This window comes from Styela clava, chromosome 8, assembly GCF_964204865.1.
Source record: "Styela clava chromosome 8, kaStyClav1.hap1.2, whole genome shotgun sequence".
Taxonomy (NCBI): Eukaryota; Metazoa; Chordata; class Ascidiacea; order Stolidobranchia; family Styelidae; genus Styela; species Styela clava.
The window spans coordinates 6485727-6510084 of NC_135257.1; the positions used below are offsets into that span (position 1 = coordinate 6485727).

Below are 24358 nucleotides of genomic sequence, written 5' to 3' on the forward strand. Positions count from 1 at the left end.
AAAAAAAAGTACATAAGTTGGTACCTGGACCTAAGGATCCAATTTTTCAAGCAAGTTTATATGATTATGACAGTGCAAGATACGTGCGATTTTGAAGATCCCAATTTATGCGGATGGGAAGTTGTACCAACAAGGTTAAAGGCAGGGACAACATTTGAATGGCAACGTGGTAGAGGATCTGGCATGGATTCATCTGAACAAGGTGTCAGACCTAGTGCTGATAAAACATCCGGCACTGCAACTGCTTACTATTTATATGCTGATAGCTCTCTAGCTTCATTTGGAGATTCAACTCAGGTATGTAACTTTATTTTCAAATCAAGACAAGACTGTTCTATATATTCATGCTTATGTATATTTTTATTAGATATTTTTTAATTGGTGTATCATACTGAGTAGAGCAGACTGATATTAGACTACAACCTTTTTTATTATATGATATGTCTTAACATTGATCCAGCATTGTAGGTCTGAAATAATAAATGTTAGTATACTCTTACTTAATTTAATGCTCAAACTTGAGGTAAAATAGGATTTTACATGTACTATATATGAAAGGAACGCATATAACTATGCCTAAGTATATAACAAGTCAAAAGATTTGGTTTTCTGATCGCAAGTTCAGTTCAGGTATGGAAATAATCAGCAATGGTAACTAGCAGTGCAATTGTGAATGTGGTGAAGAATTTCTTTACAAAGCAACTGTAGAGTAAAAATGACATCCAATCTTCAAGATCAAAACACTTCTAAACTGAAATTCTGATTTTTTGTAGATTATATCGGCCAATATATCCCAATCTGGACCTCAGTGTGCACTTCGATTTTATTCATGGATGACTGATTATTCTATTGGATCATTACACATTTTCTCTCATCATATCAATGATGCGGGACAAATTGTTGAACTCTGGAGCAAGAGTGGTAAACTAGGAAATGACTGGACATTATCAGAAGCATTTATTGGAAGCAGAACTAACTTCAGGGTACGCTTCTAAAGTTATTTACTCTTTAAAGTTTCACAATGTTTGCTTTTACATTTTGTAAATTTTTTTCTGTAAACAGAAGAGTCTTTGTTTTAATTAGCATATTGTATAAATCCAGAAGTTGGACTAGAGCATTCTGCCTTTTTGTTGATACAAACCCTAAACTTTGTCTTATTCACGAATACTTACCACACAACCAAGTCAAATTTTTTTCTGCAAGTACTGTTTGATTCACTCATATTTCTTATTGATGACCAATCTTTTTTTGTTTTTTCAAGGTACTTTATCATGATATATTGAAATTTTATTTGTATATTTAGGCAACAAAAATATATTTTGGTTATATAAAATTGTGTTAAAACATTTAGGTAAGCATATTTGAATTGGAATAATGCATTAAATCATTTATCATTGTAGATTATCATTGAAACAAGACGTGGGAACACTGGACAAAAAGATATTGCTATAGATGATTTCTTGTTCAAGGACTGTGCACCACCACCATATTCTGATCAGCCTTGTGGATCAAATGAGTTTACCTGCGCCAACAAAGTATGCTTTGTATTGATGAATATTCTACATATCACACAGTTGTACTGAAATTGAATACTTCTATTTAATGCCACTCAATTCTCTTCTAATCTTAACAAGTTCTCATTTTATTTTAGGTCTGTGTATCAACTGATTTAACTTGTGATTTTGCTGATAACTGTGGTGATGCAACTGATGAATTGAATGCATTGTGTTATCAGAAAGCTCCAAGGTAGATTTTTATTGAGTCATTCATTCTTTTCCCAATTTTTTAATTTTTCTGGGGGGCGCTCCAGAAGTGTAGGTACCAATATGGAGGTAACTAATTTCGTTCAATTACCAGTAATAGAAACAATCAGGGTTGGTAAGTTTTAAACACAACATTCTGATTTAGTAGGAAGTAACAATCTCCCATGGGTACTATTTACTTTAATATTTGTTTGATTTTTATTACCGTAAGCATTTCAGTATAAAATTTAGTATTTAGCATAGTATATGTGTTTAAAAATTGACTGAACACCATCGGAAAAACACAACAAAGCATATATGTAGTAATATTGTATGTATTATTACACAGATGCAACTTTGAATTTGATTTGTGCGGTTTCAATCGTGAAGAAGATTCTGATATCCAATGGCAACTAATAAAAGGTGGGGCAATGTTGGATGGAAGTACTGGTCCATCATTTGACCATACAACAAGATCACCTCAAGGGCAATACCTGTTTGCAGACCCTTTCACTAGTGCTCAAGCAGATTATAATGGAAAAGCAAGATTAGGAACTCCAGGTAAATATTTTTATCGCATTTATTTGCATAGCAAATTTATATAAAAATGAAAACTTAAAAATTGAAAAAGGAAGTCATTACATACTGTACTCCAAATGAACTCCGACACGATATGACATCTAACAACTCCTAACTTATCCAATGGAAACTATTCATAGCATTTGACGTGCTTTAACTTTTCCTCAAATACTGATAGAATATTTTAATGTATTGAATCATATTATAGGCCTAATATAGTTAAAATACTTCTTTATATTATTGAAAAATTAAACAAAACATCTTAAATTAGGTCTTTTCAATTCGGTAAAAAATTCTGATGGATGTGTCGTCCGATTTTACTACAACTTAATGTCAGTCGATTCTGGTGAATTGCGAGTATACACAAGAACGCAATGGGAGCAAGATCCGGATCAAGGATTGACTCAAATGTGGTCAAGCACAAATGGAGAAATTGGTGATTTTTGGCAGAGGCAAGATGTGACGTTATACTCATCAACAAACTTCCAAGGTATGTTTATTCAAATTATTCACATAGAAATCATTTGATTGTATTGCAAACTATAAAACCAAATTTGTTATTTTATGAAATGCTGACTTGTAGTCCCTCATATTTGGAAGACAATGGAAAGAAAACTATCCGTAACTTTTAATTTTTTTAACGTTTACAATTGATATTTCTTCAAACAACCTATTTTAAGTATAACTGGTATTTTAGCATGTAACCAAAACACTAAGTTTTCAAATTGTATCATAACAATTTCTGTTGTACCTTTTACCTGAAGTCCTTGATTGATTAAATAAAGGGCAAAACTGATTTTTTTTTCCTATGATGTAAAAATAATAATGTCCGTATAAGTATAACATTCATTTTGTGTGATATATTAAACAGCAAAATGGAACATCACACCAGGTATTTGTTTGCAGTGAATTTAATTTCTATATATCTTATTTGCATTCACAATAAATCGATATGGATGACAGTGCTATCTTTTTATTGTTAATTTTATTTCCTTTTTCAGTGATATTTGAAGCTATACACACATCTGGTGGGTATACTCCATCAATTGCAATTGATGACATTAGTTTCTCAGATCAATGTTTGTTTGATATATCTGGATCACATGGAACAGTTCCACCACCCGTCACACAATCTCCAATATGCTCTGCTGGTTTGTATCCATGTGACAATGGAAAGTGTTATTCATCAGCCCAAAGATGTGATTTTACTGATACTTGTGGCGACAACACTGATGAAAAATTATGTGGTATGTTTATTAAAATTGGAAATTAAAATTTATATATAAAAAGAATTAAACGTATTGGACAAAATTATTTTAACAGTGATTATTATCAGTCAATTCAATAACTGAATAACACATTTGCCTGTATCTGTAGAAAAATTTTTGAAATTTGATCTTGTAATAATATTTGTGTAAAAAGAATTGTCATGGAGTATCTGATTTTAAAACATCACATACATATCTCGTTAGATATTTTTCAATTAGCATTTTTGATATACTAAAATTTAGTAACTTTGAATATTATTGAAATCATGACAATCCATTTGGTTTGAAACAGGCACTACTTGTGATTTCGATGTTGATCAATGTGGTTGGACAAATTCTGAAGGTGTCAGTCAAGATTTTGATTGGATAAGACAAACTGGAAGTGATGGTACAGGGCCTGATAATGATCATACAAGGTATAAAAATTGTTGTAAATTAGGTGTACTTCAACTTGGAGATAATATATTCGAAACCACCCTGCTCTGTTAAACGTTATTTAAAAATTACTAATTGAGACACTTTATGGTTTTTGTTCTGCTATTTTGAACTGATTGTTTCTTGAAACATATGATATGTTATTTATATTTTAATAGTGATTGTTTCTCACATCAATCTTTTTATCTAAACCAGTGGCAATGGATATTTCATGGTTGTACCTACCGATGAATATAAAGGACGAGGAGCAAAAGCACATTTGGTTACTAACATATATCATGATTCCTCCTCAATATGTTCAATATCTTTCTACTATTCAATAAAAGCAATGTCAACGGTATGATTATTTAAATTTACATTATATATCATATTTAGTGAAATTGAGATTTTTAAATTACTGGTATCAATTGACAATCAAAGAGAATTTAACCTAACAATAATTAAGAGTATTTTTATTAACAGTCAACAAATGTAGGAACGTTGCGTGTGTTACGAAAACTTTTTACGACTGGTGCTGGCGGTGTTGATCAACTGTTTGAAACCAGTGTTCAAGGCGATGATTGGAAATCTGCAACAGTATCAGTTGGACACAGCAGGTATTTCTTATATCATAAGAATGTCAGTAATTGAGTCGGGGCATTTTTTGAAGTTCATTGTACTTCATTACAATGATTGTAAGAGTTTTTTCCAAATTTTCTGCTTAACTACTATAATTTGATCACATAATTTTTACTGTTAAAAAGGATTTCCGAAAGACTAATTAAGACTGTTACAAATTTTATCTCTCTTCAAAGTTGAATATCGTATATTATATGTAAATTTGTATTGTATAGGGATTTTCAAGTAATATTTGAAGTTGAGAACGCAGAAGATAAATATGGATATGTTGCTATTGATGATGTACAATTTAACAACTGTGCACCAAGTGGAAATTCTGTCTGTTCAGGTGATCAATTCTCCTGCACAGATGGAAAATGTCTCCTCTATGATGAGGTATGTTTCTAATGTCACTATTTGAAAAGTTGAACATTTTTTAGTATTTTGCGCCTGTTTATTTTATATGAATATTTGCTTATATGAAGCAAGCTAAATGAAATAATAGATATAATCAAGATATCAACATTAATATCTGCCAGACAATTTAGATTTTCTTTGTACCCAAAATGTTAATCATTAATCATTAAATTATACACTACTGTCATTTCTTACTTCTGGAACTAACTGATTTTTTTGCTGTAACTGAAAATCATGTAATACCTTCATTTTTTTAAAGGTTTGTGACTACAGAAATGACTGCGATGATGGAAGTGATGAAAAATCGTGTGTTTTGTTGCCTGGTGATTGTACTTTCGATTCTGCAGAAGTTTGGACTGATTTATCATCTGGTTCTACCTCAGGATGTCAATATATTCAAAATGAAAACAACAATGGAGATTGGCAGCTTTCTACAGGACTAATCAGTTAGTAGATGAAATATTACTGTTTCTAAATTTAATTTTGTGATTACCGATGCCAATACACTTTAATTTTCGAAAAGAAATTTTATTGTTTGTTAGGATGTATTTGAATAATCATTGGCAGTCCACTTTATTTTTTCAACTCTGCGCAATAGTTATTTTATGTAGAAGATGCCTCCAGATCATGCTTGACATATAATATAAGCAAAGTCAATCTTACTAAACATAATACCTTGCAATCCAATAGTATTTTACTCACACTGAGTTATATTCTGTCAGTTTATTATTATCCTCGTCAAATAATAACTTTATACTCAGAATGTTATAGTCAATGCATTAATTAACACCTGTATGAACACTGTTATACTCAAATATCACGAAACTTGCTCAACATTATTGATCATGAATTCGACTGCCAAAAATGTTTTTAGCGTGTTCGTATATAATACAATTCTTTTTTATAATCATATTTTCCAGGTGATCCATCATCTATTACCGATGTTGCACCTACTGATGATCACACTCAATATGGAAATGATGGAAAATTTGCCTATATCAATGTAAAACAATATTACGCTGGTGACGTTATGAGATTTTCAACCTCTGCAAGCTTTGCTTCCAGTATTGGTGTATGCAAATTGAGATTTTGGCATTTCATGTCAGGTACTGTATCATTGATATTGTTGTACATTGCTAAGTTTTCGTTAATTGTAGGAGAACAGCGTACGAGATAATTTCGAGATGTAATTAACATTGATAATTCACATACCCATAATCGGTCATTTTTATTATACCGCAGGATCAACAGTTTCAACAATACTCAGGGTGTATGTTGTAGAACCTTCTGGATCAAAACACAGAGTAAGCTCTCTTATTGGAAATGCAAGTCCGAATAATGAATGGAACTATGCACGAGTTGACGTTGGTAGTAATACTGATGGCTGGCATGTTGAGTTTGAAGCAGAAGCAGGAGATGGTGCACACGACCTTGGGGGTTATATTGCCTTGGATGATATTACATTCTCAGACCAATGCTATGGAGGTGAGTGAAGACATATCACTTCTCTCATTTTTATTATGTAATTGTGTTGCTCTTATTCCAGAAATAATGGAAGTTAAATTTTGATTTGTGCTGTATCAGTTTTTAATTTAAAAAGATGCCGACATTTAAACCAGAAATTTAAAAGTAAGATTGTCTCAGTTTGACATTCGTTGTCATTAAACTTTAATCTCTGTTACACACAATACATTCTATATTTTATTTAAATATTTTCATGATAGATTGATCCTCCAATATTATTTCGATTCACAACATCCATCATTACTTCAAAAATGTGACTTATTTTCAACAACAATTCTCACTCACAGAGCATGCAGTGGCAACCTGTACACCTCAAGAAATATCCTGCAAAGTAGGAGGACAAGAATCATGTATTACAGCTATTTGGCGGTGCGATGGATGGGTGGATTGTGACAATGGCATAGATGAACGTGGTTGTCCAACAAAACCACCAAACACAGGAACAACACCTGATCAAAATGTCGGAAACTGTAAAGATAACGAAGTAAGATTTATTCATATCATTTTTGTTTTTAAATATGACTGCTTTTTTGTAAACACAATCAACCTCTTGTTATATTGGTGAAAACACTTTGGGTGTTAGAATTTTCATCATGATAAACAGGATTCTCATTTTCAACGAATGCGTTGATTTGTTCCATCAGTTATCAGTGAAAAAAATTCATTCATTCTGCTCATATATTATTATTCTTATACTTTTGACATAACAAATATAACTCAAATTCTGAAGATTGAATTTCTGTGAAAAAAGTATACTTTTGTTGTACTCTGACAACATTAGTTGAGATGATTTATTTTTTACAGTTCCGTTGTTCGGATGACAGCTGTATACCAAGTATATACAGATGTGATGGAGTTCGTGACTGCCCTAGGAGTGGTGAAGATGAGAATGGATGTGATTCCTCATCAAACTGCCCTAGTGGGAAATTCTATTGTACGTCGACATCAACTTGCCTGAGCTCTGAAAAACAATGTGATGGCGTATTTGATTGTGAATCTCAGGTATGTATTTGTATAATGGAAAACTGATTTTAAAAGTCACATAAAATTTTTTTTTTTAATAATTGATACAAATTAACAAAATTAGTATACTTATGGCATGAAATTTTGGGATTAGTGATCCAGAGAAAAGCATACCCATCAACAAATACCCCGGTTGACATTGGTCCTAAAAATGTGTGAAAGGTATCTTTGGAACGATACTTGATGTCTTTACTAGTACCACAGTAATTATATAATATACAGATATAATAGATGATACATATATGAAAGGATGCACAGCTAATTATATCGGTAAAACCCTATGTGCTATATAATAAAACAAAGTTTAATAATTTCTCTTCATAAAATGAGAAATAAAATTGATTTTTCCAATCAACAAACATCGTATGTTCAATTACACCTATACTTCCCTATATTTGTTTTCTCTGATCAATAAAACGTTTAATATAATATACACAGGCTGATGAAAGTTTATGCAATGTCTGTCCTGATAATTACTGTGGTGAGGGAGGAACTTGTGGATTAACATCAAATAAAGCCCCAATATGTACTTGCAAAGATGCATATGTGGGAACCAGATGCCAAACTAATAGAGAACCCCCTGAAGGAACTGGTGGCTTAAGTGGAGGTATGTGTACGGATGTTCCAAGCACTTATTAGATTGAATGCACTCGCAGATCAATGTTTTTTTTTGTATTTTTGAAAAAGCAACAACACCTTTTCCGCATCTCGAAACAGAGGCAGCCTAGACATAAAGAACTAATGGGTTCAGTTTGATATTATATATTAGTCTTACACATAAATCCATTATAATCAGATAATCAGTCCAGAATAAGCATTTTTGTCATAAATTTTGTTCTACAGGTGCAGTTGCTGGAATAGTTCTTGGATGTATTGGTGGTATTGCAGCTATTGGCCTAATTATTATATTTGTTATGAGAAGAGATGGCAATATCAGGTAAATTTCTTTGGTTAAAAATATTGTCATATTTGGTTTAACTGCCCAAGCCATACTTGCCTATAATAACAGTGTTCTAAAAACTTACTTTCTAACCTTAAAAATTTAATTAGTTATTGCACCTTGGGTGTCCTTGCTCGATAACCAATTTTTGTTCCTTGCGGCTTTCCTTCCCCAGTAAAAATTAATTTTATTTTTTGTCAATTTTGCATGTTATTTTTCACTGGATGGAAAAAATAAACTTGACTCTGTCTTTGAGAGATATATTTGCAAAAATAGAGTCTATGTGATAATATTTCGGTGTCTTTGACATACTTCTGGTCCAGACTTTGGCTTGATTTTTTATTTTTGCGTGTTGGTTGCTCAAGATGTCTCCCCAACACCTTCCAGTTGTCCCCACCTTTGTTAAATCCCTCCCTTTGCCTATTTTCGAACTCTTTATTCTTCCTTCCCTATGCACAAAACTACTCTATTTGCTCAATCTTTAATCGACGCTTTGCTAGTGTTATGTGCAACTCAAACTCTGTCCCAGTACAATTTGAGCAGTTTATTATGTGTTCATAAATTAGTAGTATATTAATAATAAAAAACTAAAGAATATTAGCCATACTACAGTGAATATGAAGCAAAATTCCGTCCTAAAAGCGACTGAATTCCTCCACGGTAGGGAAATGCTGCCTCATAATATCTATTTTACTTCTAAAATCTCTCAGGCGACAAGCTTTACTGGATGAACAAAGTGGACAACGAACATATGACAACCCATTGTTTTCTTCAAGTTCATCTCCTTCATCTGGTGGTGGCGGAGACTACAACTTACAAACTTTTGGTACTCCTACTACCCCTGGAGTAATAGAAACGAGTAAAGGCTTTGAAAATCCATTATTTGGAGATGGCAGTGGTGACGCCACAGTTTATGCTACTTTTGGTAGTTCATCTGAATCTAAAGCTTGATTTTAATTTCTAATCTTTTGTATATAAATTATTGAATTCTTATTTTTGTTCCAGAAGTCAACTAATTTTAGAAATCTCAATGCATTTTTAATTTTGTTATTAGTTTCAAAAAAATATGTTCCATTTCTCTGTTTTACGTTACATTTAAAATTCAACCTGCTCACTCATTTAATTTGTGGATCTTATTCCGTCGTCGTTCATTAATTTTCAGCCATCAAAATATGCAATTTTATTGAATTTCAGTTCATCAGTGTTCTTTTAAATTTTCTTTTTCTTTGAAATGCCAACTAATTTTATGTTCTTCAAAATCTGTGCAATTTAATGAATATTTTGTTGACTTTTTTGATTTATCATTAACTGTAATAAAATACTGTGACCAATATCATTTTCTGAAAAATTATAGGAAAAGGGGGAATTTCATTACTTCAAATATAGCTTCGTGGTCACAACATGACCTATGACCCCAACGAACATGGTTTCATAAAGGGTTGATACGATGTAAATTACCACTTATTGTACTTATTGAACTGTTTCAAATCCTTTTCCGTCGGATTTCGAATCATCGTTTGTTCTTAGTCAGGATATGAGATCGTTTAGCAAGCTATTCACATGCTCTTTCCGGTGATTTTTTTCATGATTCTCGCTCGGTTTTTCAGAAATGTCCTATCCCAGTTGTACGAATTTCATATGATTTCCGATGTTTGCTAACGCGTTCTCGCCTTTCCGCAAAAACTTTGTAAACGTTCCGTAATATTTACAATACTCCTCGAACCTTTAAACATCATGATACGTTCACTTTCTATCATACGAATCACGACGCATTAAAAAAAAACATTTGACTTTATTGGCATTGAATTGCCATAAGGTAACATTTCATGACATATGTACATTTAATACCTTACCAGAGGTTGTTTTTGAGCACATATACCAGGGGTCGGCAACTTAGAGCCCGCGGGCCAGATCCGGCCCCGGAGTAAAATAATCCGGCCCCCGACGCTTCACGGCATGAATTATAGCGACAAAACGGCTGTTTTCACGATTATACGTCTTTACGTAAAAGAATTTATTGTGAGACACGTGTAGACTAAATTATATATATTATATCCTAACAATTTAGTGAACAGCTACGCGTTTACTGAGCTTAGAATTCAATTATAATTAGACAAATGGCGACAAAAATCGCAGAAAAGTCGATGCTGAGTGCAGCGGGTTCAATGGCGCAGAAAATATTCAACGCAATGCAAGGAGGAAATAAAATCCCTAATCTCTTGGAGACATGTATCACTGCTTGATTTTCATGGAAAGTATCTTATTAAAAAGTAAAACTCTATCTGAATTGGACAAACCATGGGAACAATTTTTTTGAAGTACATAGTGTACGAACAATTATTTTCGAAAATGAACATTACAAAGAAAAAGCTGAGAACTCAGGATTAATGATGCCCATTTAGAAAATGTTTTAATCTTGGCATGTCGCCTGATGTCGAAAAGCGTGATGCAACAAAAAGTGTCAAATTGAATGTCATTTGTAATTTTTTTTTTCTTTCAGTAGGACGACTAGGTTGAGTTCACGAGTTGTCGCAGTCTTCTTAATTATAACTTCTGATCTGTGTGAAAAAGTTGTGATTCATCGGCCATCTGTTCGATTTTTAACTTTCTAAAAATATGTGCGCCCCGCCAAGACTTGCAACCCCTAATTTTAGCCCGTGAGCGACAAAAGGTTGCCGACCTCTGACATAAACGATCATATCCGACACTGCCAGTCGTTCTCTCAGTGTCTATTTTACGAAATTTGATCATTTTATCAAAAATTTCAACGAGGCAGATAAAAAGTAATTTTGTAGAAAATAGATAGAAATTTTGCGACTTATTCGAAATTATTTGCGAACGATTTTGGAAATAATCAACTAATCAATATATATATATATATAATTTGGTACAAATTACAACTGAATTGAGAGCTTAACAGTGACATCAATGGACATAAATTATTAATGACGTCATAAATATCATCTTACATGAGATAATATCTAGACCAGACTTTAAATAGTGATTTCGGAATAAATTCAGTTTAATTTGACCCTAACATTAAACCTAGAACAAAAAGAGGAAAAAAAGCTCGCAATTAGATTCATATTGTTCATACCGTAACGGAATCGTTCCCTCAAGACACTTCATTATTGTTATGAAATAACCACTAATTTAGCACCCAATTTAATGAATCATCCCTGACCCTTGATTGGTATATCAATCGCTATATCCAATTCATCAATACTGTTGAACGATTCACTTGGTGTTAAAAATTCATTGACGTTTGCATAAGATTTCAAAATTGTTTAACGCATCTTCAAGCGATAGTTTTACGACTAATTGTATTTTTGGGGAATACCAAATAACTGGATTACTTAACCGATTTTTCATCCCCTCAGCTATTATACTTTATACTAGCTATTATACAAATATTAGATTTCAGGCGTGGTTCTGTTCGAATTTCATTTCATTTTTTTTTTATTTGCGAACCAATTATGCTAGTAGTTTTCGAAGCGAAATTAAAAGTAAATTTTCTGATTCGATCAGGGGTAAAATCACAATTTTGATAATGTAGAAACCCACGCCCAAACCAAAAAACACACAATTACCATCATTTACGTTAGTCTGGTACCGGCTAATTAAACAGTTTCATTTATTTTTTCTACGAGCTCATTTCGATACGATCAATGATCATCATCGTCATAGGATTACGAATGAAGCGAGCAGTGAAAAGCGTGAAATCGTAGTTCGACAAAGTAAGGTTTTGATTTCAACTACCTAGTTTTTGAATGAAAGATAGATAAAATATGCCTAGTTTCGGTTTATGTAAATAATCCGACTAACTTTATAGCGCCATTTTTGCCCGTCTTCAATATAAAATACTAAAGTTCTAATGATGTTCGTTCGTAAACCTTCACTGTATTTTAAAATCAAACAACTCCGTTGATCTTTTCTTAAAATATTTAATTCAATTACCCGTGAGATTTATGCGCGCATTCCCCTTTGATTCCATTATTATCAAATCGAAACTACTGAACTACTGAAGCGAATATTCATTCCCACATCATTTTTTTTTTTAATTCAAAACGAACTTTGCTCATTTCTGTGCAATAAGTCTAGATTTCACTGCTGGTGGAACTGTTGTCATTATCTTTTACAAATAATTGCATGTTACGGTACGAGTATATGCAAAATTTTTACAGCTGTTCTCAGATTTGAATATTCAATATATTTGGGCAAATGTCGCACTAAACTACGTAATCATAGATGACCTGGAAAGTTCGACAGAGCGAGGTTATTTTATGAAATGATATTTTTAGTGATATTTTTTATTTAATAATTATAATCATTTGAACCTCCGCAATTTTCGGTTTTGGGGTGAACGAAGCGACGAGATAAAATCTTAGCTAAAGGATGTATTTACTTACATTAGAATCAAACTTGGCCTGCGGAATAAATTTGACAGTCGCGTGCAGTTCTGAAGTACATAGTTAGCCGGGCGATGACTAACGCTATCTCAATGCCTAACATACGTTGTGGTTTCCCACGTATTGTAACCTACAATACTATATTTTTGGTGCATTAATTAGTCCATTGTTTGGCTTTCAACACTGTTTGTGTTGAAGAATAAAATTTAATATTTGATATTTGGAGGCACAGCGACAACTTCCTCGGGTATTTTTTGTTATGCCTTTTGTCTCGATAATATAGCGCTTGTATGCTAGAACCTAATCTGTGGATGTAAACCCTGTTAATCCGAGTGAATTCGTTAATTCTGTAACTATTACTTTTCATTCCGTAAATGATTAATCGAAATAGCTTATGTTGTCACATGATAGAGATATTATGCTTGACTAGACTGCGCACTTTCTGTTCGAAGTATAATAGATATTGTGAAACATAATCGATCGACTTTGTTTGCTCAGTCGTTCTTACAGGCAAACCAAACAATGAGGTGCTGGGCGTTGTGTTAGTTTGGATGCTTTACTTGTTTGTATCTGGAAAGATTTAAAAGAAAAGCCTGCGAAATGCATCCGGGTGTGGAATACCTGAATAGTAAACGATTGAGCATAATGGCAATATCGGTATGTATATCAAATAAGAAAGACTTACTATTATTATATTATTATTTTATAGGAATACGTACGTCAGACGTCGAGTAATCACCGGCGAACTAACACTTTGTTCATGGCTCACCTCTGCCAGCTTAGACTAATGCGCATCACTTTCATCTTAAGCAACTAATTTTATTGTGTACGGGCAAACTTCATTCAAAAGTTCATAAATAATGGTCCTTATATCAGTTCATATTTATTCGTTGAACCAAGGTAGCTCTGAATGTTTATGATAAAAAGCTCTATGTGACTAAATGATTTTCACGCAGACGTCACAGTTCATATTGGGTTTGCTCTGCATTCTATTTTGGACGGCAAGTACTCAATATTGCAGATATTGCTATGATTCTCATGGATTTGACTGGTCACAATTTTGTCAATGGACAGCGCCTTTACAAGGAGTTTGGGGTGGAATATTTGTACGTATTCGGGTTTTATAATCTCCTTCTAATTTTGTCTCTTTTATATCTCATGGTTTTCTTGTTCACATTTCTTTCCGTCTGCCTCTATCACTTCATGGCTACCTCTTCGTTATTTTTTCGTTTTATAATTTTATTTATTACGTCCAATCAATCTCCCCTTACAAATCTATGTTTCAGGCATTACTTTGTGGGAGCATAGGCGTAGTGCGGGCATGCAAGACGTCAATAGCGGGGGTGAGTAAAACTAGAAGTATTCATTTATTCTATTGCCTTATCGTGGTAATAAATGAAACAATGGCGTTTTCTGTTTGACGCATTAAATATACTGTATATTTCAATAGTATATATACAATAAATAAAATAAATTGCTGGACAGACACGAAATGGACCTATAGGTAGTTATAGTGTTGTTAGTATTCTCCTTGCAGTTAATATGAAAACAATCGGTTTCCCATCTTGCTACTGGATAAATTGCTTTGAAATTTTCAGTGGTTAAAGATTGTTGTTGTCGCTATAAATTAGAAGGCTATTATTTTATTCATTTCAAAAATTTCTGTGGGCTCTACGTTTCTTATGTGCAATGACGTCATCAAAATAAAGAATCGTGGACCTTGGGGCTGTTCCGCGTTCGCGATCGTTGCTATCGTGTGGTCAGGCGAAGTCGGAAGACCAAGGTAACGAAAGTCTACGGTCTACGGTTTGCACATGAAAGTCATTAGTGGTTCTGTTGTGAATGTACGCAATAATATCTCATGTTCATATTCATAATAAATTATCTATTTGAACTTGATTCAGAATTCTTCTCACATCGCTGCGTCTGTTTTATCTCTTTTAACCTCGTCGGCAATGGTGGCTTTGGAAATATTATTAATTACTGACAACGTAATCTTTGATGGGACAGCGGATTTCAAAGAACATTGCTTACCTGAAGAAGGAATTATAATTTGGAAGTATTTCCATTATACATTGATAGGAATGGGAGGCTTATGCTTTATATTAAGCATACCCTCTTGCATTATGACAAGTTATGCGCAATGTGGATGCTGTGGAACACATTGTGATACGGAGGTGGGTGGAAGTCGTCGATACATAATCATATTGTAGATGTGATATTGTTACAAAATGTTTGTTATCACAATATTTACGTGATAAGGTATTTCATATAAATATATATGAAGAAAAATTAATGTACAAACATGAATGATATATTTTCAATTGTTTTATTTCAAAATATTCCCTCTTTTGTTACTTTTGGGCCAATTTTGTTTAATATTTTACACGTTTATTACAAATAGATCAAAACTAAAATCAAAATTGTACTAACATTTTGACAATACATTCTAACCCACATCGATTTTACTGAACGCACGCTATACCAATTAACCGAATGCATTGAAAGCAACCCGATTATTAGAATAACCCAAAAAATAGCTTGGGTGCATTCGATGTTTCATGGACTTTCTTTACTTAATATGTCGTATACAATGCGAACAAGAAGTAGCCTAAACATACCTATGTTATTTACTTGATAAAAAATGTTTCAGGCCGACTATGAATATTTAAGAAATGATGGTATTTCGTATGAAGAACGATTTGCACCACCTCGACACAGTAAGTATTATATACTAATACGTAGTCTAATATTTGAGTGTAATGATAAAACTAACATACAAACATTTGTCTATCAATGCTCTTATCTGTTTTTAGATATAGAACTATTTCAAACCGTACCTAAAATAAACTTTCCTATTTCAAATATATATTCCGGATTGGAATTTCAACTGTGTATTTATTCTCAGCTAAGTTTCGCTTATTCGTTCCAGATGAAGTTAGAGTACAAGCTTGTGTTCATCATTCATGTAATTGTGAGTTACCTGCTCATCAACAAGAACGATTTCAACAACATGAGGTTGTACATGCTCAAGAACCAAGACGATATGTACCTATCGATGATATTCTACGAATGGATGCAGAAAACGAAGGCGAAGGGGGTGATGATAATTTAATCCAGCTTGAGGACGAACCCGAAACTCGTGAGAATACTAGTGGAAGAACACAAATCAGTGAAAATGCACAAGATCATCAGGATCCTACGGAACCACCTCCTCCGTATACTATAACGTAAAATTTATGTACAATATTTCATTACTGTGAATTTAATTATGCAACCTTTTTTGACTTTTTGTATTTTGGTTGTGGTTGATATATATAATGTAATGATTTACTTCGACAATGCTTTTTGGAGATGGGTGGTCAACCAAGAGTTGAAATTTATTTATTGTTAAATTAACAAAATATCCGACGGTTATTGGATATGGAGTGTACATATGAATTGCTTTGCTAATACTTGCTTGGTTTCTATTTGGAACTTTGGGAAATATAAACTTGAGTGATATAGGATTCGTTACCGACCGACAAAAAGCAATCAAGCGTCGCTTTCGTTTGATCAACATTAATTATATATTTTTTTCATATTCGAGTTTCAAAAACCTATAATAGAAACCTAGCTGTACGTGGCAATAAAATCCATCACCATGGGATGTTTGCCAGTAGTGCCCAAATATACTTAAGAAACATTGACGACATATAGTTATCTCCCAAAACAAGAAAGAGTATCTAAATATAAATATTCAGATTTTTCTAACAGAGACAGAGTAATATTTTGGTTACTACTCTGTAGCATAACGTACAATCCACCCTGAAACCTAAATAGAATATCTTTGAATAGGTTAAATCTACCTAAATCTCATCTTGTGTTTACGGCGAAATCTGTCCGCACATGTGAACAACCACGAGCTGTGGTTGACTTATTTTATTTATCCCTATTTAACTGTTATTACTAATTTGAGGCTTGAATAGGATCTTCAACAAAAAGCAAGATCTATCAAAAATGCTAACTGCCAAATGCATTGTGCCGAACATTTATCAAAAAAACAAGGGAACAAAGCCTAAATATATGGACACGATGGCCAAAACGAAATATTTTACTCGCGATTTCCCCAGAAATCTTACCCTGGAGTAGGATGAAACTCGTAACTTACATCGGAGCATCGTAACTTACCAATCCCGACTAGTAGGCCTACCGCATGGCCCTAGCTGTACCAGGGGTGCACAACACTGGCACGCCATACGCTCAAACGTGGCACTCGAACGCTTTTGTGAAAAAATATATGATAAAATTTTCGGAAAGCTTGGTGGTGGTGGTGAAACTAAAAAATTCGATAGGCTTGTAACAGGACGTATTTAAAAAGCCCATGGTGGAAAATAAAAACGCCATTGCCGCATCTTATGTTGTAGCAAAAATAATTGCTCTCTATTCGAGGCCATTAACAGATAGCGAGTTTGCTCGAGAATGCATTCAAGACGTGGCAGAGTTGATAGTCCCGAGCAAACCCATCTTTTTTTTCAAAAAAATCAGTCTCTTGGGGACTAGCCATTGCTAGAAGAATTGAAGAGAAGCGAAAATCTTAATGAGCAACTGCAATCGAAAGTAGATGACTTCAAATATTTTTCACTTGCTTTTGATGAAAGCTGTGATAAGAGTGATACTGTGCAATTATAAGTTTTCATCCGCGCTGTAGCAAAAGACATATCTGTTTATAAAGAAGTTGTTCTTCTTTATGACACAACACGTAGGGTATAGATCTTGAATACGCTTCACTATAAAATTCCAAATTAACCTATATCCAAATTGGTTCCAAAGATTGTGCGTGGCACGCGACAAGATTATATTTAAAAATTTGGCACGTATCCTCGTTTGAGTTGTGCATCCCTGACTTAACTTATAAAGTCTACACTCTACACTGTGTTGCCGGTATCGAAAAGCCTCCGACTTTCGCGTGGCACGAGATCGCAAAATCAAAACGAAAGACAGCCGCTGGGTGGAATAAAAACTGTGTTACCGTGACTAAATATTAAACAGAGAAATTTTGTGTGAATCATCAAATCTCAACGAATTAATAGGTAGATTAGGAACAAATAAAGTACACTAATAGCCTTCTAACGACAACAATAATCTATAATTACTAAAAATTTCAAAACAATTGGTCCAATATTCAAAGTGACAGGCGATTTTTTCACAAGAAGAGGATGGAAAAAAATAGTAACAACAAGAACAACAACAACATAATACCAAAACGCATTTCGTGCCCCAAAAATGGCACAACCTGCGCATATTGATTTCCTGAACCCAACTGTAGTCATTCAAAAAATTGATTCAAATTTTAAACATATTATATATATATATACATATATTCAATTAATCACAAAATCCGTCGGGTTGAAGTGAGCATGTGATACCATATTGGTTTTTCTCACATGAAAAGTTCTCGATTTATATGTTCACATATTTTTTAAAACACGCGCAAATGTAAATGAACTTATAATAGCCAATACTCGAACAACCTGAAGTAACTATGTAACCTATATGAAATGTGTAAAAGGCGAAACCCTGGAAGTTATTGCGTCGATTTAAAACATGAGTACATCGTAGTATTCAAAGAAAAATGATCGAACGGGAAACTAGTTGAATTCAATTTACGCTGAGTATTAAGGGCATGCCCACGGAAGATGTATTTGGATTCATACCTAATTCAGATATTTATTTCGTCGTTCATGAAACATTGCAAACATTGTCATTTTGTCAACGACACCATGCTCGCCGAGTTGAAAAGCAGACGTTAAACAAACACCAATGATAAAATTAGAATATATCAACATGGCATGAAATGTCCAATTTAGACGATAAATCAATGATCAAATATATAAAGACGAAAGCCAAAACGAAATTTTCAATCAACCAATTATTGGCATGAACTATAAACGAAGGTAGAGTATTTGAACCAGCACTGTATGGAACTTCAACTGTCACATCTACATTGCATAAACTAGATTTTTCTTTCTAAAAGGGACAGAGGAAACCATTTCAATAGCCGGAAATCCATAAATACGAAATTCAATTTACCTGTGCGGTAAGAGATGATTCTGACTTTCGCCCTCCAACACACGAGTATTGGCGAATGACTATTTGGCGTACCGCGTATATCAGGTTTAAAATGAAAAAGTAACAAATCGCAATCTCAAAAAATTCATATAAATATATATCTATTATCCGTACGTTTCGTTATAAAAATACAGTTAAGATCGTAGTGCAGTTTGTATCGTTGAAATTATATTGACTTAATTAAATATTTCAGGTCAAATAAAACTTCATAATATTTGTGCTTTAACCAAAACGATAGCTATGATGTCGAAGACAATGCTGGTCCTTTGTGCTCACTTACTGATCTCATTTGGTGACCCTTCAGGCGAAAGTGAGCATATGATCTGCAAAAAAATCAAAAACGTTTTTGAGAGCGATATTCATCAACCTTCGAACAGTTCACCTTCGCGTGTTCAGCAGGGTCGCCCCGGTAAAATTGGACCGAAAGGTGAAGTGGGACCACAGGGCCCCTCTGGAAATCGTGGACCGATTGGCGTCGTCGACTACGAACTTGTAAACTCGACTACAAGAAAAATAGTTTCTAAAGGTATGCACAATATAAATTGTTATACCTGTAGGCTATCTGATTTTTTCAATTCAAATAATAAGTTATAACAAGTCTTTTGCTCGCTCATTTTGTTTTAAAGTAAAACAATTGAATGGCCACATACTATTCGTATCCTCGTAAAACAAATCTTGTAATTCATTTCATCTTTATATTCAAAGCTATTTCGGACTTGAACGAAAAAATGCAACGAGAATGCAATGAAAAACTTGGAAGACAAGATGAAAAATACCAATCTATTGTGGCAAGTTTGAAACAACCATTAGGTGTTTATATAGTTAAACTTATTCTACTTATATTGTCATCAATTTTTCTTTTGCTTTGCTAATAAAGTTATAATATATTTTGGATATATTCACGCCTTTTCAGATTCGAGATATATTCTGATAGAAAATATTGCACCCAGAGCTTGACAATATATATATATATATATATTGCATAGTAAGCAATTTTTATTTAATTCGACACTTAATTTCATTTGCCTGTTTTGGAAAAAAATGCCACCACAATAAAGCTTAATTATGCAAGTATACCCGAGGTTCGACAAATAGTGCTGCCTTTTATCATGCGTTAAATTGTATAACTAACCATGATAATATTGAAATCATATACCCTATTAATAATTATGATTTCGTAATTTATTATACGTTACACATTTATTATATTGCTCCCAACAATTAACTATAAAACATTTCAGGTCACTGCGTAATAGCTTTTGGTGGAATTTGCAGTTTTATCTTGAAAGGAGGATGGAATTGGTCAACATCCCTATTGAAATGCACTAACGTAGGCGCGCACCCAGCTGATATTTTCGACAAAGAGCATTTGAACTTACTGAAGAATTATATAAGAAAAATCGCAATGTTGAAAACTGACAGCTGGGTGGTGTATTACACTGGGATGCAGTACAACGTGCAGGTATATAAATACAGTGTTTTCGTATTAACATAGTGATTGAAGTTGCACACACTGAAACAAATTTATTTTATTATAGAAAAAAAACACTGATTTGTGATTTGAAGGAGAAATATTAAACCTTATGTATAGGTTTCTTCCTACACGACTTGTAAGTGGAGCAAGTAGTTGTAAATGTGTAGAAGTAAAGTGAACTATGTTTCACTGTTGAGCATATCTTGCACGTATAATAGTTCACAATTGAAAAACAATATTAGGTGCTTGTTTCTTACATAGTTGCCATGACTACATGTAGCTCTCTAAGACATACTTGATAAACAAATCCCGACCTCATTGTTTTTTATTCTTCCAGACAAAACAATAAATACTTTACAATGGGGCCAACGGTGGTTATGTAGAATGGTATCCAGGTGGCATTGAACCACAAAGTTTATCGGAAGACCATCGTGTTGTTCTTGGAGTTCGTAAAGATGAAACTCAGAAAGAAGGGATGTTCACCCGCATGGAAACGAAAAGCTACCATGGAGTTATTTGCCAGTTTGAGATTTGATATTTACATAAATATAATAATGCCATCTGCACTATACGTTCCAAACGGGAGCAAGGACACGCAGATGGGGACACCCATACCCCTATAGAACAACAACAGCATCTAGAAATACAATTCACAAGTACAATTTGCGTTCGTTTTTCAGTTAATTTTATGCTATGACGCGGATATAATACAACTTTTCACTTTTAATCAGTTGTTTCTTGACTATACAAAATTAAAAGTTTCCAAATTACTTTATGTATAGATTATATAGAAATTATCCTGCTAAATAAATGTATCGACTTTTCGCGGCTACAAAAAGTAATTACTATTATGTTGAATGTAATTTAATAACTACATAATTATATACACTAGAAAATATAATGCAAAGCTATTAAAATGGTTTGTATTGAAATATATGGTTTATTATTCTTTGTATTCACAAAAATACAATGATTTCGAATTTACTGATTATCATCATGTCGTTTAAAGTGCATCGGTTTGATGAATAAAATTACCAGTTGATGAAAAATACTCAAACCAACTTATTTATGAGATATGTTAGTCGTTCTCACAAAATCAAAAACATGTTTTGAATTGAAGTTGCAGCAGATGTTGCAAGAATGACTGCTTCCGACCACCCTTGTTTTATAACGAAGCATATTTAAAGTAGACTTATGTAGATAGGGTAATCTAAGAATATACCTGTCATGTATGTTCGCGTTATATCGCTAATTACCAACTAAAGTGTGAAGTCATTTGGTATGACAACCCTAAACGTCAATGACAAACGTGACTTGATCAAAACCATACTTCTCACGCGATGTTTCGTAAATGAGTTTAAATCAATGACTGCATTTCATACTTCAGATAATGCCGCAAGTATACGTGCGCATTTGCAGAACCTCCAAAATCAAGGCCCCCGTGCGATTCTTGTCGACAAGTTAGTTACGTTATAGTATGCACGTTGTGTTGCACAGTATATTTTGCGGTGGAGATCTGGCCTCAATTTAGTCTTAGGTTATTTTAGAAAGTCCAAGTTGCGCTCGTAGTGCAGTTTGCATAGTTGAATTGGATTGAAATGAAAAACTCAGGTACTCGTACCTCGGTGTCTGTCGGGTATAATGTTTCAGCGATAGGAAACAGCGACAGCTATAAATTTATATTGTGTTTTATCTAGTAAGAAGAAATTATACTAACATTTCATTTTACCTATTAAACATTTCAGGTCAATTAAAACTTATAATATTTGCGTTTTAACCAAAAGGATAGTTATGATGTTGAAGACAACGCTGGTCCTTTGTGCTTACTTACTGATCACATTTGGTGATTCTTCGGGCGAAAGTGAGCATATGATCTGCAAAAAAATCAAAAACGTTTTTGAGAGCGATATTGATCAACCTTCGAACAGTTCACCTTCACGTATTCAGCAGGGTCGTCCCGGTAAAATTGGACCGAAAGGTGAAGTGGGACCACCGGGCCCATCTGGAAATCGTGGGCCGATTGGCGTCGTCGACTTCGAACTTGTAAACTCGACTACAAGAGAAATAGTTTCTAAAGGTACACACAATATAAATCGTTATGCGTGTACCTGCAATTTCCAGTTCTGATAATAAGTTATAACATTTTTTTTGCTCAATCATTTTGTTAAACAGTTGAATGACCACATACTATTCGTATCATAGTAAAACAATTCTTTTTATTCATTTCATCTTTATATTTGAAGCTATTTTGGACTTACAAGAAGAAATGCAACGAGAATGGAATGAAAAGCTGGAGAGACTAGATGAAAAATACCAATCCATTGTGGCAACTTTGAAACAACCATTAGGTGTTTATAGTTAAACTTGTTCTACTTATATTGTCATCAATTTTTCTTTTGCTAATAAAGTTATAATATATTTTGGATATATTCACGCCTTTTTAGATTCGAGATATATCCTGATAGAAAATATTGCAGTCAGAGCTTGACAACATATATATATATATAATATTTTACATAGTATGAAACTTTTATTTAATTCGACACTTAATTTCATTTGCCTGTTTTAGGAAAACAGCACCATAGTAAATGTTAATTATACAAGTATACCCGAGGTTTGACTAATAGTGCTGTCTTTCACATGCGTTAAATTGTATAACTAAACATGATAATATTGAAATCGTATATCCTATTAATAATTATGATTTCGTAATCTATTATACGTTACACATTTATTATATTGCCCCCAACAATTAACTATAAAACATTTCAGGTCATTGCGTAATAGCTTATGGTGGAGTTTGCAGTTTTATCTTGAAAGGAGGATGGAATTGGTCAACATCCCTATCAAAATGTACTAACGTAGGTGCTCATCCAGCTGATATATTGGACAACGAGCATTTGAACTTACTGAAGAACTATATAAGAAAAATCGCAATGTTGAAAACTGATAGCTGGGTGGTGTATTACACTGGGATGCAGTACAACGTGCAGGTATATAAATATGGTGTTTTCGTATTAACATAATGAATGCTCACTGCAACGAATTACTTCTAATTTAAAAAAATAAACAAAAATTCGAAAAATTATAGCTTGTTTCATTTGCCACAAATTGAAGGAGGAATATTAAATCTTTTGCATAACTTCCTATACGACTTTGAAAGCGAGGCTTGTAATTGTAAATGTGCTGACATGAAGTGAACTCTGTTTTACTTACAAGAATGTCTTTCATGTTTGATAATTCATAATTGAAAAACTACTTTAGGTGCCTATAATGTAAATTTTCTCTAAAATGGTTGTGCATGACTATATGTAGAAACTCAAAAACGCACTTGATAAACAAACACCGACCACAATTTTGCATGCTTTCAGGCAAAACAATCAACGCTTTACAATGGAACTAACGGTGGTTATGTAGAATGGTATCCAGATGGCAATGAACCACAACAATCATCGCAAAACATGCACGTTGTTCTTGGAGTTCGCAAAGATGAAAATCAGAGCGAAGGAATGTTCACCCGCAGAGAAACGAATAGCTATCATGGAGTTATTTGCCAGTTTGAGATATAATATATACATGAATATAATAATGCCAGCTACACTATACGTCCCAAGTATGCATAAAATGAAACTCAGAAATATATATTATCATACAGATTCCTATTTCTCAAAGTATGATGTGACTGGAGCTAGTTCACCAAATAGATAACGTCCCTGTTGTGTCACATATGGCTATGGTTATATAGCCCACAAACACCCAGTGAATAATAAGGTAGCACAAATAGTATATATGTACAAAAATAAACTCGTGATCAAGAGTGAAAGTTTTCGACTTTTCTT

General features: G+C 33.4%; 4 protein-coding genes across 5 annotated transcripts in view; all 4 read left to right on the forward strand.

The window, feature by feature from the left end:
• The window catches only part of LOC120345445 (MAM and LDL-receptor class A domain-containing protein 2-like), an 81205-nt gene extending 71353 nt beyond the window's left edge, over nt 1–9852 (forward strand). Inside the window, exons 97-115 of the mRNA XM_039414898.2 lie at nt 74–297; nt 774–983; nt 1401–1535; nt 1652–1746; nt 2092–2303; nt 2593–2811; nt 3323–3568; nt 3882–4005; nt 4220–4361; nt 4487–4620; nt 4858–5017; nt 5298–5484; nt 5959–6144; nt 6281–6523; nt 6850–7046; nt 7367–7564; nt 8024–8192; nt 8429–8522; nt 9236–9852. Coding sequence (XP_039270832.2) covers nt 74–297; nt 774–983; nt 1401–1535; nt 1652–1746; nt 2092–2303; nt 2593–2811; nt 3323–3568; nt 3882–4005; nt 4220–4361; nt 4487–4620; nt 4858–5017; nt 5298–5484; nt 5959–6144; nt 6281–6523; nt 6850–7046; nt 7367–7564; nt 8024–8192; nt 8429–8522; nt 9236–9476 — 3416 coding nt within the window. The 3' untranslated portion in view covers nt 9477–9852. The remainder of the gene's footprint in view (nt 1–73; nt 298–773; nt 984–1400; nt 1536–1651; nt 1747–2091; nt 2304–2592; nt 2812–3322; nt 3569–3881; nt 4006–4219; nt 4362–4486; nt 4621–4857; nt 5018–5297; nt 5485–5958; nt 6145–6280; nt 6524–6849; nt 7047–7366; nt 7565–8023; nt 8193–8428; nt 8523–9235) is intronic.
• Nucleotides 9853–13248: 3396 nt separating this feature from the next.
• Nucleotides 13249–16452, forward strand: LOC120345971 (uncharacterized). Its single transcript, XM_039415594.2, has 6 exons — nt 13249–13591; nt 13891–14040; nt 14221–14277; nt 14839–15111; nt 15588–15654; nt 15867–16452. Exons 1-6 carry the CDS (start codon nt 13535–13537, stop codon nt 16166–16168), a joined length of 906 nt encoding a protein of 301 aa, XP_039271528.2. The 5' UTR covers nt 13249–13534; the 3' UTR covers nt 16169–16452.
• A 2798-nt stretch (nt 16453–19250) lies between these two features.
• LOC120345953 (uncharacterized) lies at nt 19251–21522 on the forward strand. The gene is made up of 4 exons (XM_039415562.2): nt 19251–19571; nt 19751–19855; nt 20287–20507; nt 20857–21522. Exons 1-4 carry the CDS (start codon nt 19286–19288, stop codon nt 20866–20868), a joined length of 624 nt encoding a protein of 207 aa, XP_039271496.2. The 5' UTR covers nt 19251–19285; the 3' UTR covers nt 20869–21522.
• Nucleotides 21523–22247: 725 nt separating this feature from the next.
• LOC120345952 (uncharacterized) lies at nt 22248–24243 on the forward strand. Of its 2 annotated transcripts, none has more exons than XM_039415561.2 (4): nt 22248–22596; nt 22763–22867; nt 23307–23512; nt 23891–24243. In XM_039415561.2, the coding sequence occupies exons 1-4, from the start codon at nt 22311–22313 to the stop codon at nt 24086–24088; spliced, it is 795 nt and encodes a 264-aa protein (XP_039271495.2). In that variant the 5' UTR covers nt 22248–22310; the 3' UTR covers nt 24089–24243. The 2 variants fall into 2 exon arrangements, with proteins under 2 accessions (XP_039271495.2, XP_039271494.2); XM_039415560.2 differs by having other exon boundaries at nt 22249–22596; nt 23292–23512.
• The last annotated feature ends 115 nt before the right edge of the window (nt 24244–24358 follow it).